At 34.6% G+C, this 17,982-nt stretch overlaps 2 protein-coding genes across 3 annotated transcripts in view; one reads left to right on the top strand and one right to left on the bottom strand.

Moving 5' to 3' along the window:
- The window catches only part of LOC136856686 (uncharacterized), a 14,137-nt gene extending 11,643 nt beyond the window's left edge, over window positions 1-2,494 (bottom strand). Inside the window, exon 1 of the mRNA XM_067134745.1 lies at window positions 2,462-2,494. Coding sequence (XP_066990846.1) covers window positions 2,462-2,494 — 33 coding nt within the window. The remainder of the gene's footprint in view (window positions 1-2,461) is intronic.
- Window positions 1-17,982, top strand: part of Snup (snurportin-1) — a 38,948-nt gene that overhangs the window by 5,042 nt on the left and 15,924 nt on the right. Inside the window, exons 2-3 of one of the 2 annotated variants that reach the window (XM_067134617.1) lie at window positions 3,523-3,641; window positions 17,372-17,541. In XM_067134617.1, coding sequence (XP_066990718.1) covers window positions 3,636-3,641; window positions 17,372-17,541 — 176 coding nt within the window. In that variant the 5' untranslated portion in view covers window positions 3,523-3,635. Of the gene's footprint in view, window positions 1-3,522; window positions 3,642-15,434; window positions 15,682-17,371; window positions 17,542-17,982 lie in introns of those variants that run through there. The other variant, XM_067134618.1, reaches the window with a different exon arrangement.

Here is a 17,982-nt window from a genome sequence, read left to right as displayed (position 1 = left end):
AGGGTATACATAAGGTCCTGTCTTTATAAATCTTCTGCCTTCCGGTAATTGTCTGATATTCTTTCTGCTTCCGACTAAGTTGATGTCATGTTTTCAATTGAAAGAATAATGTTTACCGCGCTTGTATATTTACTTAAAAAATGTTTCTTATGTTAGACACACAGATGTGTATATATCTATATTTACATACATATACATACATTCATATATATATATATATATATATATATATATATATATATATATATATATATATATATATATATATATATATATTGGTTGACCAACCTGGCGCTGCCGGGAAAACTGAAGGACAACCAATAAACTCTCTCTCTCTCTAACACCTCCTCTACTCTCTCTCTCTCTCTCTATCTCTGTCTCTCTGTGTCTCTCTCTCCTTCCTAACACTCCCTCTACTCTCTCTCTCTCTCTCTCTCTCTCTCTCTCTTTCCTATTAAGATAGTTGGTTCAGTTACATTGCCCAGCACTTTTGACATTTTACATTTCACCCCTTCTCAACCCCCATTACTGTTGGGGCTGAACTTGGATTAAAGCGCATCGGGAGTGTCACTATTCACGCCAGCGACCTCGAAAGCAATGGATCAGACACTAATATATGTCATTTTTGACATTTTACTTTTCACTCCTTAATTTTCACTGCACCTTACTGTCAGGGCTGAACTTGAACTTAAAGGGCATCGGGAGTGTTACTATTCATCTCAACGACCCCGAAAACTATGGATTAGACACTTATATCTGTCGTTTTCGGTTATTTTTACATGTCACCCCATTCCCACCCCGCCCCCCACCTTTGGCGCCAGTGATGTCTTACCCCCACAGTACTCTTTTCCAGATAGTAAGTCATATGTATACCAAGTTTGGTTGAAACTGCTCAATGCATTTCAGAGTTATGCTGGAACATACACACATACATACATTCATTTATATATATATATATATATATATATATATATATATATATATATATATATATATATATATATATATAAAATGTTATAAAAATGTTATAAAAGTAAAAAAAGCATGGAATTCTTCTATAATATCAGAATGCTACATAACAGATATACTTTTATTAATTATATTCGATAAACTAATCACTCTTCACTGATAAACAATAAAAAAGTTTCTTTGCGTTAGACCTATGTCAGTAAACTTTTTTTAAAGCAAGTTAGGAATTAGACACATTGCAAGGCTTAACCATAGAGACTATATAATACATATTCAGAGAAGTATTATACTTTAGTCATTAATACATGCATATGATCATGCATGAGATCATACACACTGATACATATATATACACACATATATATATATATATATATATATATATATATATATATATATATATATATATATATATATATATATATATATATATATAGAGAGAGAGAGAGAGAGAGAGAGAGAGAGAGAGAATTCCACCAAAATATGAACTGCCTAGAAAAATATATATAGATTTAGACTGCAATCCTTTGCTTCATCAAACACTTCACTAATGTCATATATATATATATATATATATATATATATATATATATATATATATATATATATATATATATATATATATATATATATATATATAACACACAGCAACCAAGTTGTTAAGAACAGCAATGCAGACAGGAGCGAAAGAAGCGAGCAGTTACCTGAGGTAGCAACATGATAACACTGACGGAAGATAAGACTAAGCCATCAGGTACGAGGGCCCGCCTTATATACTTCTGAATCTCCCCAACCGATGTACGTAAACACGCACTCTCTCTCTCTCTCTCTCTCTCTCTCTCTCTCTCTCTCTCTCTCTCTCTCTCGTTCGTTCTTGGAGTTAAATTAATATGTGTTTTTACAGTAATCTGGCATTGTTCTATAGAGTTTAGAATGCTTATAAAAACACCTTTACCAGATAAAACTAAATATTTCGATTAACAATATTTGAATTTTGATCCATTGGTGAATGTAGACTACTGGTGAATAACAAATGTATTTATACAGCGTGGAAGGGTGACAGTGCTAAGCCTATAACCTTTTTAACTATATCCATCACCCGATTTATTATTTCCACGATCAAATCCAGTCGCTCAGCCATCTGAAGAGAAAGACGATCGGTCTATTAGCTATAAAATACGACGCAACTGCCTTCAAAGCTTACGTTCGAATACACTCATAGACCCACTCTGGGGAGTTTTGTGATTCATACTCTGCCATTGTCGTAACTTTCTTATTTTAAGTTCACATCTCATCTCATGCGAATGAAGACTTAAACTATATCATAAATGATCATGTGAGGTACTTTGCAGTCATTTCTTTTTATGAAAATGGGACTTCATCACAAGTGAATAATCTGTTATGTCACGCTGCGTGATCAACAAACCACAGTAATCTCAGTTTGTGTGTGAGATTACTTGTTCAGCGTTATTTATTTGCGTCGTTATCTTACACCTTGGTGATTTAGAGGTTTATCTCCCGTCATTGCGTTAGAGTTTGTTTGTATGTGTGTGTGCATAAGTATACAAGTATAAATATATGAATATAAATTTATATTATATACATATGTATATGTATGTATATATATACTGTATATACATATATGTTTTATTATACAGTATTAACGATTATATTATCGATTATATATATATATATATATATATATATATATATATATATATATATATATATATATATATATATATATATATATATATATATATATACACACACACACACACACAGAGTGACAATAACCTTATGTGAGAGAGAGAGAGAGAGAGAGAGAGAGAGAGAGAGAGAGAGAGAGAGAAGAGAGAAACTCCTGGCAATGGCTTCAAACTTGAAAGAAGAAGAAAAGAAATCTGGATAATTGTCAATCGGCAATCAGCAGACAACAAAGAAAACGAGACTTGGAATAAAAAGAAACAGTCCCATATAGTACGGGAGCCGTTTCAAAGGCAAATCCCGTCTGTTACTACTACTGGTCACTGATATCTATCTACCCAGTAGTGATAATCTTGAAGTAGTTTGTTTCTCCTCTACACAAACTTTATCCAGTTTATTGTCTTTGCACTCTTCATTGTGATAAGAAAAGTTTTCTTTGAATTTTGTCCATTTTTACTTATAAATTCTCCATACTTGTGTTATGAAGATCCTTTCCGTTTCCAAGTAAATGATATTATATATTAGATAGATCGATGGATAGATAGATAGATAGATCTTAAGAAAATATTCTTTAGAAAGAAGAATATTTCAAATATTTCTTAAATGACATTAAGTATTAGATAGATAGAAGGATAGATAGATAGATGGATCTTAAAAAAATATTCTTTAAAAAGAAGAATATTTTTTCAAATATTTTTTAAATGACATTAAATATTAGATAGATAGATGGATAGATCTTAGAAAAATATGTTTCAAAAAGGTAAAAATCCCACGATTATAACTTGTGGTGTTGAAATCATAGGTAAAAAATCCGTGGACTAAATATACTGAATTTTTTTTCCACAGATTATCCCTTAATATCTTCGGTCACTCAGGATGATATCCCCAGCTAAGGAAACTTCTCACGACGAGCCACTACTTGTGATTTTGCCACTGAACTGAATAACATCGTAAGTGGAATGGAGGTAAGTGTTTTTTTATTTGTTTACAGTCGCTTATTCTCACGTGGAGCACTGTAAGCATTACTGAAAGGCGTTTGCAGCTTCTCTTCGGCCCCTAGCTGCACCTTGCTTTTTAAACATTTCAATCTGCTTCCATTCCCTCTTCCTTCCTCTAATATTGCTGTCCATCCTCTCTGACCACTACTGTTAAACCACTCTAACTCCCTCTTCTCACTGCCCTGAAGTGCCCCGGTGCTTGACCTGACAACCTAAATTTCGTAAATCAAATTATTCTTACAAGAAAACGTAATTCTACGATAGTTTCTATGTAATTGTTCTTCAAATCGTTATTGCAACACCACTGTTTCGTACGCGCATGCGCAGGCGAATTGGACAAATCGTATTTCGACAGAACAACAGCTTGAGGCATGCGGAACCTGCAGGCACTTGACTTCCCTGGTTTATTTGCATATGAATGAGGGAGATTAGCAATATCATTACGAAATTAAAGTGGCTGTAATGGAATAGCAGAAAAATCACACAAGTGGACACATGATTGTATTTGTGAGCAACTATCGTTTATAAATAATCAAAATATATGTGATTCGTAACAAATAACATTAGATTAAACTGCATCGATTATCTTTACAATATGATAACTAACTAAAATTTCATGAATAACAATAGACAGCAATGGATGAAACTATATAAATAAAACACAATTAAATAAAATTGAACAAACTTAAGGATGTCTGTCTCTATCTATCTACCTAGCTATCTCTCTATCTATCTATCTATCTATCTATCTATCTATCTATCTATCTATCTATCTATCTATCTATCTATCTATCTATCTATCTATCTATATATATATATATATATATATATATATATATATATATATATATATATATATATATTAAAAAATGAGTGTGTGTGTGTAGTTTTCCGTTATGAAATTGAAATAAAATTCATACTTATCTTTTTACAACGCTAGTGTAACCACTAGGACATGAAATACCTTATAACGAGTTCTCGGTAAGATGCTTTTGTAAGCTGGTACTGACTGGTTTACATTCTCCTGGCGCCACCCTTATGTTAAATTCTTCAAAGCAATTAACGTAGGTTTTTTGTGGCGTATTCAAATTTGATTTGTTTTTTCACAAGAAAAAAATTCTTATAGATCACTATCTACAAAGCGATGAACTCACTCGTTCGTCATTTTTTAAGGTGATAATTTGCTAAAATTTTTATATGCAAAGATTACCCAAATTGCATATTTTTATTCGTGCAGGTTTTTTTTTATCTCACGAGAAATTAATATTAGTTTTTTTTAAGTGTATTCCAGTTTGTTTTGTTTTCCCATTTTAAAAAATATTTATGGAGATCACTATCTGAAAAGCTTTGAACTCACTCGTTAGTCACTTTTGGTTTGTGTATTTTGCAAAAAAATTTATATATGGAGATTCCGAAATTTCTGATTTCATTCATGGAGTTATTTTAAACACACAAAAATAATGCTGATGAGGCTTTCACTGTATAATTCAACAATCATTTCATTAATTTAAATTCTGCAATCAAGTGGTTACTGAACTTACTGTACGATGTGTTGTATTGACGGAAAGTTTTAAAATTTTTTCACTCTACACAGATACGTGAACTTGCAAAATATATCAAGGTACAAATGAGAATGATAATTAACATGATAATAATAACTCAAACCATTAACCGTAATGAGCTTCTTCTTCTCAGAGCGATGAGAATCCTGAATGTAAACCAAATAATCCAGATTCTGTAGGGTAGACACGCAAAAGATAACTAACCGAAGATACCGCAGAGCTCAAATTCGTACGTAGTTCGTAAGACTCTCGACGACGTTCGCGCTAACGTCCTGCAAATGTTTTGGGCAAATTGGCGGCCGCCTCGAAAGCCGAGGGGCGGTAGATTTCGGTAAAACCGCTTCCAGGAGTAGGTCGCGAATTGCATTGTATTTCATCCAGCATTTAACTGGAATGGCTGTGTCTCTTGGTAGTGAGTTGTTCTGGAAGACTTAGAAGCACTTAGGCGCTATTAATTCTACGATTCAGTGCTTGCCAAAGAGTGCCTAATGTCTTGTTCTTTTATTAGATTCAGCTTACCTAGGTATCATATAACTGACGTTCCACTTTCAGAGTTGTGTTGGAGTCTCTTAATCCAGCAGTGCCCTTACTCAAATTAAAGCATAGCTATCTAACAGTAAACGAGAGTACTTTCATGAAAGATAATGAAAAATATTTGAGGGCAATCAAGCGCCAGATAGACCACATTCATATAATCGTATGAACTATAGTTTTTATTTATATTGTTCTAGCCTTGGGGAAAAATCCAGGTAACACGAGTTGTAACACTTGTGCCCCTTGGCTGTCGTGTTTTGTGTGTGTGCGTGTGTGTGTGTGTGTGTGTGTATGTACGTTTGTGTGTTTGTGTGTGTTTCAGAGGATGACGTAACAGCGGTCAGTTTCCTGCGGTTTTTTTGGCTTCACACTGTCATAAAATTTTCACTTTACACTCCGTCTGAGGTTTGTTATGGGAAATACGCTTGAAAAAAAAATTTTCGTGAATATTTTGGTCATTCAAATGGACTCGATTTTAAGGACCAGTCTGTCATAGCAATAGCAATTCTCTCTCTCTCTCTCTCTCTCAACTTTATATCAAAACTTAGTTTGAAAGGAACTTGATCCAGTACGGAACTTCTCGCTGGACACGCATCGAGGGTCACAAAAGGTCACAAACGGCCTTATAAGACTTAATTTTGTAACCATGTGAACCTGAGTCAACAGCTCGTTCCCTGTAGCACCAATGATAAATCTAAGCAAGGTCCAAAGAATATTTCAGAGCCACCAATTTCCCCAGAGATGCAGGCCGATGAATACGTCTTTACTTAGATTACAAACCTCATTAGTTAGCGGACTATTTACTGAAAAATTACAATGCCTTTTCTCGTCACTCAAAAGGACTACTGTACGTTTCCAAGACCAGTATTTATTTGGAAATGCAATTTTGTTGTTGAAGGTAGTGCCAGCCATTGCTTCATGTGATTACCAATACGATTTTTCCTAAGCTTCGTCCTTCACTTACGGTCGTTGACTTGTCTCCAACCTTTTCCTGATGCGTATGCAAGTTATAACACAAACGTCACAAACATGTCGAATGCAAGTCAACGACTTGTTGGTATTCTTGACCAGTGCTTCGGATGATTATCCACACTATTTACCACTTACGGTCGTTGACTTGTTTCCAGTCTGTTTCTGATATGCATGTGACTTATTGCCCACATGTCACAAACTGGTTGAATACAAGTCAACGGCTTGTTGGTTGTCCTAACCAGTGCCTCCTGGGATCACCCACATGACTTGCCACAAAGATTCGTCCTCCACTTCAGTCGTCGACTTATTTTCAACCTGTTTCTGATATGTATGAAACTTGTTGCACACATGTCATAAATAAGTTGAATGCAACGATTACCTATATGATTTGCTACAGATCTGTCCTTCACGTGAGTCGTTGTTTCCAACATTTTTCTGATATATTTGCAACAAGTTGCCTGTTTGTTTATGACATGTTTTACTGTAGTGTGGGCGCACCCTGAGACATGCAAATCAAAGTAAATTACGGTACAGTAACACGAGCGAAATCGAACGCCATTAGTGGTATCTCACTAACGGTTGGAGGTCAGTATTACGCATGCGTCACGGAATTGCTTCGTTGTCTTAAGGGAAGAAAAAGAAGAAGGTACGGAAATAAAGGTGGAAAGGAGAGGAAAGTACCAAAAAAAAAAAAAATAGATACAGAGATAAAGTAGAAACGTCAGCGATGAACCCATAACTAAAACAAATGAATTTTTTAATAGGGATAGATAGAAAAACACCCTTTAACAATAATTGAGTATTTATTGAAAAGCAGTTTTAATGTTTGATGTACTTGAAGATAAACCAAGTAATCAACAATTTAAATTAATAAGAGAAAAAAGTTCAACAGCAGAGACAAAACTTCCCGTCAAAAATGACTGGAGTGTTTTGGTAATCCAGAAATTTCAACGTACTTTTAACGTATAAAGTATATCATGAAGTAAATCATGTTCCTCTGTATTTAAAAATGAAATTATTAACTTGTTAAAAACTGATGGCGAAGTTGTTAATCCCGCTGGAGACAACTAAACGGTAGACAGTTTTCTCAAAGTGAATGCATATAATTTTTCATGTTTTTCGAGGGATTAACCCTTAATAATAACGTTTCTGGTAAATTGCTTATATTGAAAAGACATAGAATAATGAAGGCAGCATAAAAAACGCTTGAAAATTTGTTAAATCTTTATTTTTTATTCTAAGATTACCTTCTTCTTCGTTTTAACGTGCGTTTTTCCCATTTTTATATGGGGTAAGCACGATGCCTTCTTTTGAAGGACTTTGATTTGGCGGTGGGGTAGGCCGTAGCTTCGATCGGCTGCCCTGCCTGACATCGCATAGACCCCGTAACGATGTGTACATGTATTGTACCAAATCCCCAGCTCCCTTTCTCCCAGCAGCGAGGAGAACTGGGCGGTTAGGTCTAAGATTACCTACTGTCATTTAATTGTGTAAAAAAAAAAAAAAAAAAAGCTGCGTCTTTGATAGCAGGGCGTTTGAAAGTGCACTGGCTTTTCTAACAACAGAAGATGATATGTGGCAGCAAATCCTACAAGTAATTTTGCAATAAAAATACGCCAGAGTAAAATCAATTGGTTTGATGATACAACGCAGAGATAATTTATCATTTTCGCCAATATCAAATCCAATTCACTCCTGCGACAGACGCCTTTTCGTACCTTGATTGGTAAACATCGTTATGAAATACGACGTAACTGATATTTCTCACACCAACACCCAACAGGTGACAGATGGCTTGCGCATTTCCTCTCTTAGAGTCAAAGCGGAGCTCAGTTCGTACAGTAGAGGAATTATTATGGACAGCAAACACGACTCTCACAGGCTTTTAAAATAAACTCCTCTAACGGCGAGTGACGTAAGTTGGAGAGGGTGCATCCGCAATTCATATAACGATAATTGTCGGTGTCATAACGTCCAGCCGACCAATAGGTGGACCTGCAGAAGAAGAAGACTAGAGAGAGAGAAGAATGCTTTCGTCGAGCTCTTTTCTGTCTTCTGGTGTTTCAGCTTTTCCGTTTTTGGTCCCTTCGGAACTTTTATGAGACTAAATTATTTGTTCCACATCACATAGACCTACACACCAAAAACAGAAACCTCTAAACCGCAGATTTGAATGATAACAGAACCTGCCTCTTCCACTGATTCATTTCTCATAAGCTCCGGAATTCATGGCTAATTTTTCTGTTCCCAAATTCCAATGATTTCCTTCTGACAAGAGACCAGAAAGATCTGTTGGTCACTATTTCAGCTGACAGACAAAATTAACATTTCTCACAATCTTTTCGCTGTACTGGGAGCCTTAACATCTGGCAACACTGCCACGATGTTTCTGAAGCACATTTCTCTTCAAGATAAAACAAGAAGATGAGACTACAGTTTATTCTCTCGATTATCGATAATCATCTTTTGATTAAAAGTTATTTTTGAAGTGTCAAAAGACCATTGTGATGTTTTATAATAACTACGAAATCTGTTCGTTTTAATTTTAATTTTATGTCTGAAAGAAAATAAATTTTATTCTATCTCTGGGTCTCTTAAGTCAAGATACTCCGTACCTTGAAGTAGAGTGAGGAAAGAGTTTCATCTCTACAGAAATAATAGATATATTTTTGTTATTGTATATTTGTTTATAAATTTAATGAGTTTAGCTTAACAGTTAGCTGAGATATATATATATATATATATATATATATATATATATATATATATATATATATATATATATATATATATATATATATACTTAAATAATTAATTATTTGAGGTATTCATTCATATAGCACTGCATTTTTAAGGAGTAATTTTTGTTCACCAAATCCCTTCGGTTACCTAATGTAAATTACTATTCTTAAATTTAAATGCTTTTTTCTTTTTTACGGCCAATTAGTGCGAATTCCTCATCACTCAAATGAAGATAGATTCGCCAGATGGCATTGTCGCTTCCGCTTTATCAGCTGCTTTGAATGAAAATGAATTTTACACAAATTTTTTATGTTTACTCGTGGGCTTAAATTAGGCCTAACTGCTCACTACATAGTTTGCTACATTTCGGAAAGGGTGATAAAGTCATTAAGTTTTGAGTGAATCTGATATGCTATAAGTAGAAATCGTAGAGATTTCCTTCAAAAACGACTCCAAAAAGTCTGGTGTATCCTTCGATTACAGTAGTTGAAGAGAACTGCCTCTGAAACGGCTCCCTTAAAAGTTTATCAGATCCTTGGATCCAGTTGTAGTAGTAAGGATATGTCTTTGAAACGGCTCCTTGCTTAAACACCCAGAAAACCTCCACACAATCATTTATCGCTTAATTGATACTTTGTTTATATTTTGGTCTGCACCTCAACTTTTACTTACCATCTTTGTTTTTTAGATTTGTAGTTTCTTTTTAGCTCAGTTTAGGTGGGTCATATCCGTGTCATTTTAGTGAATTTTCTTTTACTTTTTTTCACGTCTTTACATTTCTTATATTTGTAAGTGATTTTGTACATTTCAACCTTGATAGTGTAACGTGACATTGCGAAACAATCTCGGAAAGATGAACTGTGACTTTATGCATGTATGCCTTTTCCTGGATGCCCCTTTGATGCATACATGCATACACACATGTATATATATACATATATATACATATATATATATATATATACATATACATATACATACATATACAGAACTGCTCGTATTTATATGCTATTGTTGTATATGAATGTTTTTTTTTATTTAGGCCTATGCATACAACAATTCCCACATACACCTATACTACACAGACAAACTCATTACATTCTTTTTAATATCTTGCTTTTACTACATCACACACACACACACACACTCCCACCCTCCTCCCCCTCCAACACACCTGCCGTGAAGTATTTACAGCTCTTAATGTAATTTCACTTTCGTATGTAACCACAAACACATTGCTTTCGTCTGCAATTTAAATGACGATCTTTCATTTTATGTATAAGAGGCGCTATAAATCGCTTGTAGCTGGTTCCTGTTCTTTGAGTTCTGGTGGTTCAGTCCATTTCTCTCTCTCTCTCTCTCTCTCTCTCTCTCTCTCTCTCTCTCTCTATATATATATATATATATATATATATATATATATATATATATATATATATATATATATATATGTATATATATATATCTATATATATAGTATATGTATATATATCTATATATGTAGTATATATATGTATATATCTATATACAGTATATATAGTATAATGTATATATATCTATTGTAGTATATATATATATATATTTGTGTATATATATGTATATGTGTGTATATATATATAATAAAACTTTTTCTGGCATAGTAGTAGGGATTTGTCTCAGGAATGTTTCCTTAAATAGCCGTATTATAACTTTGGGTGCAGTATTTGTAGTAGTAATAGCAGTAGTAGCAGGGATTTGCCTTTCAAATGGCTCTATAATTAGCTGCGGTATATACTTTGATACAACAGTAGTAGGATAAGCCTCTGAAACGGCTCCATAAATATTGAGGTATATCCTTGGAAACAGTAATATTAGTAGTAGTAGTTATGGTAAGGATGAGCCTTTAAAACGGCCCCACTGTTCTACCCAAACAAAACCTGTGTACTTTTAGACTATGCCAAATCCCTTCACTTTCTCTCACTTTTCGGATGCCCCTAATTCAAACGAGAGACACCTTGGTGGGCCATGTCTTGTCACCCATTTTCGTCAAGGTCGCAACATATGTCCGTGACCTTGACGGACGTAATAACATCTATTCCCCTCGGCAAATTTCGGCAACACAACAAAAAACCAAATTACCAAATTACCAAATTACCGCTACTTTAAGTATAGATACTCGTGCTCGGTACCGACCATCTGTGGTTACCGTTTAGCACGAACGTAGTACTATGACTTACAGTAGACGGTGTAGTGAACGGTGAATTCGACTGTGTAATGGATGGTGAATTAGTAATCCATTTCTTGCAAACGGTTCTTAATTATAACACATTTTTATACTTGTTTTTGTACTGTTAATTTGAAAAATATGTTTTTTTTTTTGTATAATAAGATTTATCAAAGGTGATTCTCGTACCATCTTCTCTTTGTATATTATTCCAGATATTAGGATGAAACTTAATTATGATGATGACGATGATGATTATTATTATGAATTCGTAATTGCACTTTGTTTCTTTTCTGAATAAGAAAGGTGAGCCGGTATATTGCAGTAGTGTTTCTCAACAGTTGGGCCTAACACATGCATTACTACAAGCACACATTCATGCAAGCAAATAAGAAAGACTAAGTAAACACAGTTAAAACAATAGACCCTTCTAGCATTAATAATTTTTCTTTATTTGTAAAATCTACATAAAATATACAGCTTCTTCGAGAGACATAGGCCTAATATAGGATTTTAGTAATCATGTTACAATTAACTTGATGCCACAGCAGTGCAATGCAGGTCAGGCTCAAAGTTTGTTCCTGAAAGCAATTTTTTGCAGTTTCAAAACAAATAAATAAATAAATAAATAGATAAATAAATAAAGAATTAAATTTGTCTGAAGATTGATAAACGATCCACTAACCCGACTAAAACCCTATATGCTGTGGGTCTAGGCTCTTCTTTAGGTCCTAGGTCTAGAAGTAACCAAAATTTATTATCTAATGTTACCTGACATATTAATGTATTATATACATTTCCTCCATCATACATACATTAAATACAGTAGATATAGTCAAAGCAGCCCGGTCTGTGACAGAGAAGTATGGGAAACGATGCTATTATACTGCTTTTTACCTGACTTGAGCATTTCACTTCTGCCGGAAAAAAAATGGGTCGCCATCAATTTTTATAAGAAGTAGGAAAAAACACTCGGGCCACTCTTGGTCTCTGCGGTCTACAGACGGATAAAAAGTTGTTAATGAGGATGATATGATATGAGGAGGGAAGGTCAGTACACCGGAATCATATTGTATGGCAACTGTCATGACGTGTGGCGCTGACCAGCGACGCCATCTGTCGTTTGACCTTCTTCCTACGCTAAGTCCTCTCACTTGCGACATAAAAAGCTGAGCCTAGACTTCCATTAGACCGTCGGGAATAGACTCGAAGAATATGCTCTAAAAGAGAAGAAGTTTGAGCTCGAGAGACAGCAGTTTTGTACATAAAAAAGGGATGATTCCTGCCACATTAAGAATCACAGCCAAAGCCAAAATAGAACGAACAAGAGAGCCGTTACAAAATCAAACCCAGGCTAATACTGTTGCTAACTTGCTATTCAGCATGTTGTTACAAATCAAGGTAAGTAGATCGGCTGCAAAGGACAGCAGTTGATTAAATACCTTATACATTATTCACTGGGGTTCGAACCCTGGTTCTCTCACTAATGGGAGAAGTATCCCCCATCTCTCTCTCTCTCTCTCTCTCTCTCTCTCTCTCTCTCTCTCTCATGTATGCCACCACATTTTATTTCGATTGTTTGTTTAGCCATACATACATACATATACATCATATATATATATATATATATATATATATATATATATATATATATATATATATATATATATATATATATATATATATATATATATGAGAGAGAGAGAGAGAGAGAGAGAGAGAGAGAGAGAGAGAGAGAGAGAGAGAGAATAGTGTCATGCCTATTTTTTTTTAACAGACAAATTAGTCTTAGTCCATTTGCATATTGGATGTAATTAAAATTTCCTGGTTTAGAATACATTATTGTAACATAATTTTTTTTTTTTGCAAATGATCACCTCAATGACTCATCATTAACGGAACAAATGACTCCAATAAATTATTTCAGTCATAAAATGTAATAGATGGCCTCTAAATAAAAAGAAATATTAAAAACAAGATAATGTCTCAATTCAGACAGATATACTTCTCATCAAGAAGAAGAAGAAGAAGAAGAAGAAGAAGAAGAAGAAGAAGAAGAAGAAGAAGAAGAAGAAGAAGAAGAAGAAGAAGAAGGCAAAGCAGGAAATCAGAACTAGAAAGTAAATCGTATTTAGCTCTTGGAACATGAACGTTACATTTTCTTCCTTTTTTAAATTGGTAAATCTACCGAAAGTGGCACCCTGTACCATATGGTGCGCTTAAACTTACTGAAAACTAGTCTTGACAAAGACTACTCTCTCTCTCTCTCTCTCTCTCTCTCTCTCTCTCTCTCTCTCTCTCTCTCTCTCTCTCTCTCTCTCTCTTTCATGTCGATTACATAGATCAACTGCTATCAGATATTTATTCATTTATTTATTTGACTAACTCAGGGAAATAACAAAAGTAGGACTAACGGTGAAGATTAACCCCAACGTATGGGTGACAAATATACCAGAAAATAAAAACCAAAAACCAAAGTAGTTTTAAAGAATGAGGACGTGGAATAACTGGAGATTTTATTAGTAAATAGACATGAAGAATTTCTACAGGTTCCTCTGCTACAGTAAAGGCATCTCAAAATATTGAGACTAAAGTGAAAACATATGTTTGGAAACGGTCATTGGATTTAATAAAAGAAGAACTGAAGTTTTGGCGAGAAAGGGAAAAAGAAGTGTCGGTTCGAAATGTTCTCTACAGTTAATATAAGCTCCTATCAATAGATACCAAAGAATAGGCCTATGCAGGACACCTAGGCTGACCAAGTTTTACATATAGCTCAAGGGTAGGCCTATGCCAGCAACTATCCCTACAAGTAGGCTATCTGTCTAGTACGAGAGAGAGAGACTGTAAGTTACAGTGGCAGAGAACCATGGGACTACAAACCTCCAGGCTGGTTTGAACAACGCAAGAAGCCTTCTAGGCTGTGCGAGATATTACCTACAGTGCAGTTGTGACAGAGAGAGAGAGAGAGAGAGAGAGAGAGAGAGAGGCTAAAACCAGGTCACAGTTTACAGTTTTTTTTGCAAGTATTATAGAAGTCTATGTATCACCGTATTTTGAAGTAATTCTGATATCAATTTTTATTACATGTTCCTTGTAATGATTTTTTTCAGAATTTAAAGATTGTTATATTTATTTTAGAATTCGTTCTTTATAAAAAATGAGGCTGCTGAAAATAATAAAAGAATCATTTCAAGTTTTCAAAGTAACGTAGACAACCATTTTCGATTTTAATTTTGAAAATATATAAGGAAAATCTGTACAGGGAGAACAGACAAACAATTAGACAGGATTACCGTGGTTATCACTTAGTGATTTACAACGAAAAAGAAAATATAAACACAATAGGTTGTAAAGAGACAAATAAAATCATTGGGGGCATAATCGGAGAGCTCTTACAGAGGTATGTCCTTGAAGTTCTGTCAAAATACTACTACTACGCTCGTACTATGAAAACTTTGAGTACTGTTTTATAGATGGTTTGAAGAAAAGCGTACAGTATTAATAAATGAGATAGTGGTTTATTTTTCCCGTGATAGATGATAGAATATAGCATTTCCATTTCATTTTCATAAAGGGTTCTCTTTCTTAACAAACTTTAGAAGATACCCAGGTAAATACTTTCTCTAAAATCCTGCCAGTTTCATGGTTTAATTTTGTTTTTATTATAATAAATATATTTATTTAATAAAGTTTTAGACTTTACATAATCGTTTAATACAATTTATAACCACCATTTATAATTAGTTAGAGGGAGAGTCATTACTAAAATTGAAGTTTACCAAGCACAATCAAGCACATGTACTCTTATATTCCTGAAGTTCGAGTCACGATAACGTCGTTATTTGACTAGTCACTAGTGTAGTTTTCGCCTCGAAATTCCGAAGAAAAGTATTTGAGTGACCTATTCATAACATTCCCATGCTTAGATTGTTACAGGATAAATCAAGACAGGTTATTGGATAATTTATTACAGGCCGCAGCTTCGTACAAGGTAAGGAAACGGATAAATGTTAATAATACTAAAGCCAGTTTGATTGTAAGGTAGAATTTTCTTTTTTTATATTTTTGAAATGTTCAGAGATTTGATATAGTTTTGTTACATGCATAATATTATAGAGAAACTATATTATGTAATATTATTAGATTATTGAAACTGATTACCGGGTACGGAAAACTTTCCGTACAGTGTCCCATCTTTGTCTTTGACGTGTTTTGTATGTGTATCAGACGAATAAATTATTTTGTATAATTGGCTAATTAGCGTGCTCTATTTAGGGTTATAGGCAATGCTTACCCTGGTAAAATAAGTTAAAATTTTACGTTAAAGCCATTAACCTGTCGCATGTTGGACTTGAAAATATTTTCCTACTCCATATTTATAATGTGTGCTTTCAGTATTTCTGACGTTCGTGTCTTTACCAAATGACTGAACTTAACTCAAACTAGGATACAATGTCCGTATCTTAGTATATAGGCGTATAGGCTATTAGCCTGAAAACATTCCATGAAGTTACTTTCATCTGATTGAGAGCCATCAATGGGATAGGCTAAGGCTAATCTTGCAGGCTATGTTATTTCACTCGCTGGTAAAATTTTTCTTTAAACTAAGCTTATTATTGCATTTCAGACTTCTGATATTCTTTTTGCTGGTAGCCTAAGTACCTTTAGGCATATTGAACCCCCTTCCCATTATATACTGTAATTTGGGGGACCACAGTGGGAAAGCTGCAGTTTTGGGTTAGTATGCCAGGTCCTTATCTAACCTTGAACCCCTACCTAAGTCTAACCATGACAAGTATGTCCTTACCTAGCCCGAGACCACCCCACATAACAACTAACCTGGGGACCTCTTCCTTACTAAGCCGGGAGGGAGCTTTGCTCTCCCTTGGACCCCCCCACCTAACCTAACCTGATGCACTGCAAATGAAGGATAATAAGGTTGCTACCTAACCTAACCTAACCTAAGCTATGGTACCTGCTCCTTACTATTGTGCATGATAGTTTGAATACATTCCATAAACTTATCTTAATTTGAAAGAGAACTGTTAATGGGATGAAGGTCCTTGTATTTCACTTATGTGTTTTTCCCCATTGTGGTCCCCCAAATTATAGGATATAAGACTAGGGTCCACTATCTCAAAACATACTCATATGTAAACTAACAGAGTACACATTAAAACAGGGATATGACATTTTCAAGTGCTAAATGCGGTAATGGTTTAAGGTAAAATAATGCCTTTGGTTTTTCACTGCAAATTTTTTCTGATATCTGTAGGTTTGTTAAAGATATTCAAATTTGAAAAAAAAAAGATTTGACATCACTGGCAGGTCCACAGTATACTAGGGCTATTAGTATATGCCCAGTACTTCCTTAATTAAGGTGCAGACCTTGAAATAGGTAGGCTGATCTTGGCCTGTAGACTGGGAAGTCAATTTGTTCCGATGGCATTGTACTGAGTAAAGCAAGGAAGTGTAACAGAGGCTTTGAATAAAAGGCCAGATGTGACAAAGTGCCTCTTCATTTGGGGTTCTTAGCAGTATAGTGTAGCTGTTGAAAATTTCTTGACATTTAGACAGTAGCCTTTGCTTTGAAATTTAGTATTTGATATATGTTTTTATGATGTAGAGACCTCTGCTAATAGGCCATTGATGTCGATAAATCATTGTTTAAATACTTACAGGGTTCTCTTTTCACAATGGATGATTTACTGGCTAGTTTTGGCAGTGTCGAAGTGACTCCCCACCCAAATACACCTCATGCAGAACATCCCCGTTTTGCCTTGTACAAGGCCAAAGTTTCTGGCTCTTGTCAAGAGGAGCGAAGAAAGAGAGTTTTAGAGGCAAGAAAAGAGTAAGTACAAATAACTGTAGTGGCTTGTCATTTGCTGTTTCCATTGCAGCCTTTAGGATTAACCCCGACTGTTTTTCTCTCTTCATATTTACTTTTGATAAACAGTAGATACGATATTTTATGTTTAAATTACATACTCATTGTTGTTTTGAATAGTCCTGTGCTGTGGTTCAGATTAGAACTGATGATACACTTCTCATTCTCACTCTTGAACTCTTGAGATCAAAGAGAATGCTCTTGTTTGAGCACTAAGAATGCTCTTCAGGCACTTGAAATGTACTGTAAAGGGTTTTGCAAACCCATCTCTTCCAGGATTTCATCACCAAGTTTTCCCTGTAGATGTTGGCACCCAGCAGGAAATTCATATCCCATGATGAATGTTTGTGAGGCAGTGACCTAGATGAGGAAGAGTGCTTCTTACATAATTACAAAGATTAAGTG

This window comes from Macrobrachium rosenbergii, chromosome 36 (genome assembly GCF_040412425.1).
Source record: "Macrobrachium rosenbergii isolate ZJJX-2024 chromosome 36, ASM4041242v1, whole genome shotgun sequence".
NCBI lineage: Eukaryota > Metazoa > Arthropoda > Malacostraca > Decapoda > Palaemonidae > Macrobrachium > Macrobrachium rosenbergii.
The sequence above is the reverse complement of the archived record's forward strand: the minus strand, read 5'-3'. Positions and strand labels throughout refer to the sequence as shown.